A 6,762-nucleotide genomic window follows, 5' to 3' on the forward strand; every position below is an offset into this window, starting at 1 on the left:
CTTTTTTTACTTATGATGATTATTAAGGGGTAGTGCCTATTAATGTAGTGCCTTTTATTAATGATAGCCTATCGCTAATTAAACCTATATGTTTCTTATTGAATGTTTGCGACTGTGCTGTTACAATTGTTGTTATCTGTTCTTCACGTCCAATATACAGTTTACAGTCCAGTTTTCAGAAGAATATAATGTATTATTTTATGAGTAGGGGTCACTAGATGACAGTTTAAGATGATGTCAGTAATGCATCATTATTCCTACTGGTAATGACTATTTTTTACTATGATTTTTTTTTTTTTACTTTTTTTTTTTATAATTGATGACATGTAGGATGTGGTACTTTTAGATATTGCTTAATTGTACCTTATATTCCTTGAAACATGTTTATCACAGTGTTTAGGATTGTTATTTTTTGGACAAAATAGTTAAATAAAGTTGGAAGCAGGAAGCCATTGACTTGAGTGGTATACATTTTGGAATTGTATGTTGTAATGAGGCCACTGTCACCACCGTCAGATTAGTATCACCACCGTCAGAGGGAGTTGTATTTGTTTTAAATGAATATGCTTACAATATGTTTCTTCAGTGCTGTTGAATTATTAAAGAAATAATCTATTTTAATACAAAAATATGTTTGTTAAATAAAAAAAACATTACTTTTTATATTTAGGCTTAAAGTAAACGTTATATGATGTTAGATCTTTTAAAGGAGTGTAAGTGAAACAGTATAAAAATTTTTTACAAAAGTGAATATTCAACATTTAACAGCATATATGTGTACTAAGAATGCTACTTAATTATTTAAAAACTCTAAATACATATTAGACCAAATAAATAGACACAATATAAATCTAATATTTTTTTTTGACGGTGTCAACAGAAACAAAGTAATAACTGGAAAAATACCTATTTTATGAAAAAAATACAAAATGGGGAGGTTGCACCAGGACATTGCTGAACAGCCAAGACCTTGTTCTATAATGATATACCTTCAGATTTTGTAATTTAACTAACTTTTTATTTTCTAAATTAAATCCTGTTTTATCCAAATTCTCAAGAATCAGTGATTGGTAAAAAATGCTCGATTGTTATTTATGGCAAAAATCTTAATGGTAATGGTTAATTCAAAAATAATATAAATGCCATGTCATGTCATTCTACAAACCTGTGTGACTTTCTTCCGTGAAATGTTTTTGTGAAATGACGTTAATGGCCACCAAAACGGATTTCAACATTCTTCAAAATATCTTCTTTCATTATCCACAGAAGAAGATCATACATGTTTGAAAGGACTCAAGGGTGAGTAAATGATGACAACTTGTTCATTTCTGCGTGAACTGTCCCTTTACAACAGTCCACATTCATTATAGCACTGTGGGAATATCCATCTCAAACTGTGAAACTCACAAAAAGCCATCGAGTCCATATTACCAAAGGCTTAGACGGTCTTCTGAACACAACCGATGAACGTTTCACCAGGTGGGCATCATATCTGGAAACCAGACGCGCCCGAGGTGCTTGGACACTTCCCAGTGGATCTCATCCAGGCTGTATTTGTGGTCTGGGATGAGCACCTCCTCCATGATGGAGAGCTGAGAGAGACGGCGGCCACACATCTTCACAAACTCCACGAAAGCACTGCAGGAGACCTCGCACTCGCCCAGTCCGATGGCCGACAGGTGCTGGCAGCGCTCGGCGATACGGATCAGCTCCTCGTCCAGCGGCCGCAGACCGTTGGCACACACCACCAGCTCCACCAGACGCGGACAGTTCATGCCCACGCGGCCCAAGACCTCTTTACTGACCGAGCGGCCGAAGTACAGGTGCGTAACGGGGATCTCATCACGGAAAAAGGGCCCAAACTCGTCCTCATACAGGAAGAAGTACATGACCAGGTTGAATTTGGGCGAATGGCGCACCATGGCGTCCCAGCTGCTCTTCTTGATGGTGTGAAACTGCTGGCCGGGGTTCTCGCTCACCACGTCTATGCGCAGATGCTCGAGATGCACGTGCTTCTCGGAGGACAGCGCCAGCAGCAGCTCGTCGCTCAGTAAGTGATAGTTCAGAGCCAGCTCTCTCAGACCGTGACACTGATCAGCCACGCACAGAATACCTGCAAAAACAGCAGACGGATGGGTTTCACCTGCACTTGACACTACAAATAATATACAAAGCACAGCTGCTTGATCTAAATAAGGTGTAAATCGAGTTTCCTTGATTCAATTAAAATACTACACTAGTCTTCCTGCGATAACACCAATAAAGTCTAGTTGTTAACACATTTCTGTGAGTGTGCGAAGTGACATTGCAGAGTTTATTGATAAACAAGGAGCTCCTTTTACAATCTGGAACTGGTTTGGTTAGGGCTGTACAGTGCACAAAAAATCAGCCTGAATAAATGTACTACAGTAGCATGTGTGAGCCTGTTTTCCAACAAAGATATCATTTATTGACAAAATCATAGAGCATAGTGCTACTGTGAATTCACAAACTTTACAATTAAATTGAATAAATATATGCAATGCAGGTTTAATATGCGCTGTATTTCCATGCATGTAGCTCTGTTCACAGTAAATGCCACTCCAGACGAACTGTTATTTATGATGTGTGAAGCATCTCTGCATATTTGGGTTTATTATAATGTTCATCTGGGAATGCAACATGTGCCATTTTCATCAGATTTGTAAGGAAAACACTTTTAACCTAAACCATTTATGCACTTTTATAATGTCTTTTATATATGTCATTATAAACCTTGGAAGAGTCAAGACATTTTTTAATATAACTCTAAGAAAGTCATATACACTTAAGATGGTTTGAGGGTGAGTAAATCATGAGGTAATTTTCATTTTTGGGTGAACTATTCATTTAATGTGAACAAACCTAATGTTGTTTGCTGTCAGTGCTCCATATTTGTAGTCCATACAACCTTTGTAAACCATTTCAGATTTGAGATTTTCAGTGATTAAGGAATTCAATTGCTTTATTATTAAACTGCTTTGTTACTTTCTGTTTTGCATGAAAGGCTTAGAAAGACTTTGTACCTAAAGCACAAGTGATATGGATTCCTTTCGATTTGAAACTTAATAGCACCCGTCCGTAATTAACAGTGTTAATTAAAATTAATCAACTTTTTAAATAAAAGAATGTGCTCAAGCAACCGAATTTGGCGTTGAGTATATTTCCTGGACTGACCAACACTATAGAATCACAGTTCCCCAAATAGCATCATATTCCAGCGGCAGATGAGTAAGTCATACCTGCAGGAGAAACATGTGGGCAGCTGCTCATCTTCAGCAGCTTGAGTGTGTCACTGTTGTTGGCTACCAGGACCTTGAGCGAAGGATCATCCACTGGCGTGTCGTCAATTTTCAGAGACGACAGAGACTTGGAGTTGACAAACACCACGGTGAGTGCAGAGATGAAGTGGGACTGAAGAGAGGAAACAATCGGACATCAGAAAACAAGCCGACCCATCATCCCAACACACAGCCCAGCCACAGTAACACAGGTCCTGATACCTTTGGCAGCTCCATGAAGCTCGGCCGAGCAGTGGAGATCAGCCCAAGCGTCTTCAGAGAGCAATTGACCAGCTGAGACAGGATGTCACACGCAGCCTCCGCTGACTCTGTGCTGCTGTCCACCTGTGCACACAGACCACACACACACTTAACATCAGCTCCAGCGACTCTACTGATCAGATGAGCCATGCTCAGAGCTACCGTAAAACAGCCGTCATATGCACATCCACTCACTTTTAATTAAAGCAAGTCTATATAATATTTACTGCTGAGCAAACGAATAATCGCATCCAAAATAAAAGTTTTTGTGTACCTAATATATGTGTGTGTACTGTGTATATTTAATATGTATAAATACACACACATGCATGTATATATTTAAGAAATATATGATTTTTTATATAAGTGCTGTCAAATGATTAATTGCGATTAATCAACTCCAAAATAAAAGTTTGTGTACGTAATACATGTGTGTGTACTGTGTATTTTTATTATGTATACATAAATTCACACACATGCATGTATATCTTTAAGAAAGGTACGTTATGTTTATATATTAAATATATTTATATATGATATAATTTATATGAATATAAATATATACACGTATTTTCAAAATATATGCTGTCTATATATATGCATGATAAATATTCACAGTACACACATATACATTATGTAAACAAAAACTTATTTTATAAGCACTAGTTTATATATTAAATATATTTATATATAATATAAATTATATGAATATAAATATATACATGTAAATATTTTCCAAATATCCTGGATATTGAGTGTCTTTACATATAAATAATAAATAAACACAGTACCCACACATATACTATATTACATGAACAAAAACTTTTGGATCCGATTAATCGTTGTCCAGCAATGTATAATATGTACATTATTTTCTTTACGTGCACTTATAATGCAATGAAAATTTGCTAACACTTTAGTATAGGGACCAATTCACACTATTGACTAGTTGCTTATTACTATTAGCATGCCTATTATCAACATATTGGCTGTTTATTAGTACATATTCTGCATGAGCATATTCTACATACCTTATCCTATGAAATACATAAGTTTGACAACTACCTCATTAACTATTAATAAGCAGCAAATAAGCAGTTTATTGAAGCAAAAGCCGTAGTTAATGGTTTGCTACTAGCAAGTTTTGGGGCTAAAGAAAGTGTGACCGAAAAATCTGTTATCATTTACTCACCCTCATGACAAACCCACAAAATATCAATTTTTCTTTGAAACAAATACATTTCTAATGAAAAGCCAAGAGATTTCTGTCCCTCCATTGAAAGTCTATGCAATCAAATTTTTAAGGCTTCAAACCGTTTATAAAGACATTTTAAAAGTAATCTATACCAAACCATGATACGTTTTAATCCAAGACATTCATCCATCATATCTAACAAGTATATCAGATCTATTCTGTTTACCATATGTGATGAGCTCTATGTGATCAGTGTTTATATGTAAATAAAAGCCTAAATTAAATCTGTTTGCATATAAAGTTATTTTGTCTCTTCAGAAGATCCGGTTTAAATATCTTGATTCTTACGGATTACTTTATGTACTTTTTGAAGTTTTGGTTGTGTGGACTTTCAGAGGTTTTATTACAAATATTTTCATTTGTATTATAAAGATAAATGTCTTATAGGTTTGGAATGACATGATTTGGTTATATAAATGTAAATTATAGTTTAGTTAGAATAGTACACCCTCGCAAAATCGTAAAAAATCTTTTAAGCCTGTATGATTTTCTTTTTTCTGTGAATTATAAAAAATAATATATATGTGACCTTGGGTCACCTAACCAGTCATAAGTCATATATTTGGAGCAATAGCAAACTATACACTGTATGGGACAAAATTATCTTTTTTTCTTTTATGCCAAAAAGCATTAGGATATTAAGTAAAGATCATGTTCCATGAAGATATTTTGTAAATTTCCTACCATAAATATATTCAAACTTAATATTTAATTAGTAATATGCATTGCCAAGAACTTCATTTGGACAAATTTATTTTCTCAATATTTAGATTTTTCTTTTTTTTTTTTTGCACCCTCAGATTGAGATTTTCAGATAGATGCATCTCAGCCAAATATTGCTGTATCCTAAAAAAAAAAAAAAATCATACATCAAAAGAAAGCTTATTTATTCAGCATTCAGATGATGTATAAATCTCAATTCCAAAAAAATGACAGTTATGACTGGTTTTGGTCACAAATATGAATCCTGGGAACCAAACCAAGTTTTGGTTTCCATCGCCATACATCGGTTACCAGCATTCTTCCATATATCTTAATACTCTGCAGAAAAAAAGATACTCATACAGGTTTGAAACCACATGATTCTTGTCAGTAAATTTTGCCTGAAATTGTAATTTTTGGGTGAACTATCCCTTTGATGACAGCTTGATTTGTGAACTGTGATGTGGAGCCAGCTGGTAACCGTCCTCTTCCTCACCTTGAAGCTGACGTACTGTAGATGATTGGAGTGCCTCTTGATGATTTGCTTTATTAGGTCAGGATGGGTGGCCTTCAGGTAAGAGCTGGCGGGCTGGTTGAGCTCAAACTCGAAGCACCTCCACAGCTCGGGCATGTGGAAGGCCTCGTTCCAGCCGCGGCAGACCTGCGAGGCGAAGGCCCGGTCCAGGAGAGGCAGGAACTGGAAGATGTGGAGCAGGATCTCCTGCGGCAGGCGAGCCCAGTCGGGCGGCAGATCTCCAGAGTCCTCTGTGGGCTGTCTGACCCTCTTGCAGGAGTCCGTCGGCCCCTCGCAGGATGAGGGACTGTCCTCACGCTCTCTGCTCAACCTCCTTTTCATTCTCGAGGGCCTGAGAGAGCGGAGAAGCAAAAGAAGTGAAGTGTTAACAGGCCCAATGCAACACACAGTGGCAGATACAAACATGCAGGAAGCAGTTCGAACAGGACATGCATACTAAAATGAGATTATTTTACAGGTTTAGCTATATTTATTACGTTTAACTGGCTTTGAGCTTTTCCGGAAACAAGGGAAACGTAATATTTGTAGCAATAGCCAATAATACATTGAATTCGTCCAAACTATAGATTTTTCTTTTATACTAAAAACCATTAGGATATCAAGTAAAGATCATGTTCCATTAAGATATTTAGTAAATTCCATACCATAAATATCAATTCTTATTTTTGATTAGTGATATGCATTGCGAAGTACTTCATTTAGACAACTTT

General features: G+C 36.3%; 1 protein-coding gene across 1 annotated transcript; it reads right to left on the reverse strand.

The window, feature by feature from the left end:
* Positions 1 to 1,066: 1,066 nt before the first annotated feature.
* On the reverse strand, positions 1,067 to 6,431 carry fbxl3a (F-box and leucine-rich repeat protein 3a). The gene is made up of 4 exons (XM_059499610.1): positions 6,014 to 6,431; positions 3,522 to 3,644; positions 3,261 to 3,432; positions 1,067 to 2,113 (listed from the first exon to the last, which is right to left on the reverse strand). The coding sequence occupies exons 1-4, from the start codon at positions 6,371 to 6,373 to the stop codon at positions 1,473 to 1,475; spliced, it is 1,296 nt and encodes a 431-aa protein (XP_059355593.1). The 5' UTR covers positions 6,374 to 6,431; the 3' UTR covers positions 1,067 to 1,472.
* Positions 6,432 to 6,762: the final 331 nt, after the last annotated feature.

This window comes from Carassius carassius, chromosome 19 (assembly GCF_963082965.1).
Source record: "Carassius carassius chromosome 19, fCarCar2.1, whole genome shotgun sequence".
Lineage (NCBI taxonomy): Eukaryota > Metazoa > Chordata > Actinopteri > Cypriniformes > Cyprinidae > Carassius > Carassius carassius.

Coding starts and splice junctions, on each gene's coding strand:
- fbxl3a (XM_059499610.1), bottom strand. CDS start 6,373: ATGAAAAGGAGGTTGAGCAGAGAGCGTGAGGACAGTCCCTCATCCTGC. Junction 3,645..6,013: donor TACAGTACGTCAGCTTCAAG/GTGAGGAAGAGG, acceptor CTGTGTGCACAG/GTGGACAGCAGCACAGAGTC. Junction 2,114..3,260: donor CCCACATGTTTCTCCTGCAG/GTATGACTTACT, acceptor CTGTTTTTGCAG/GTATTCTGTGCGTGGCTGAT.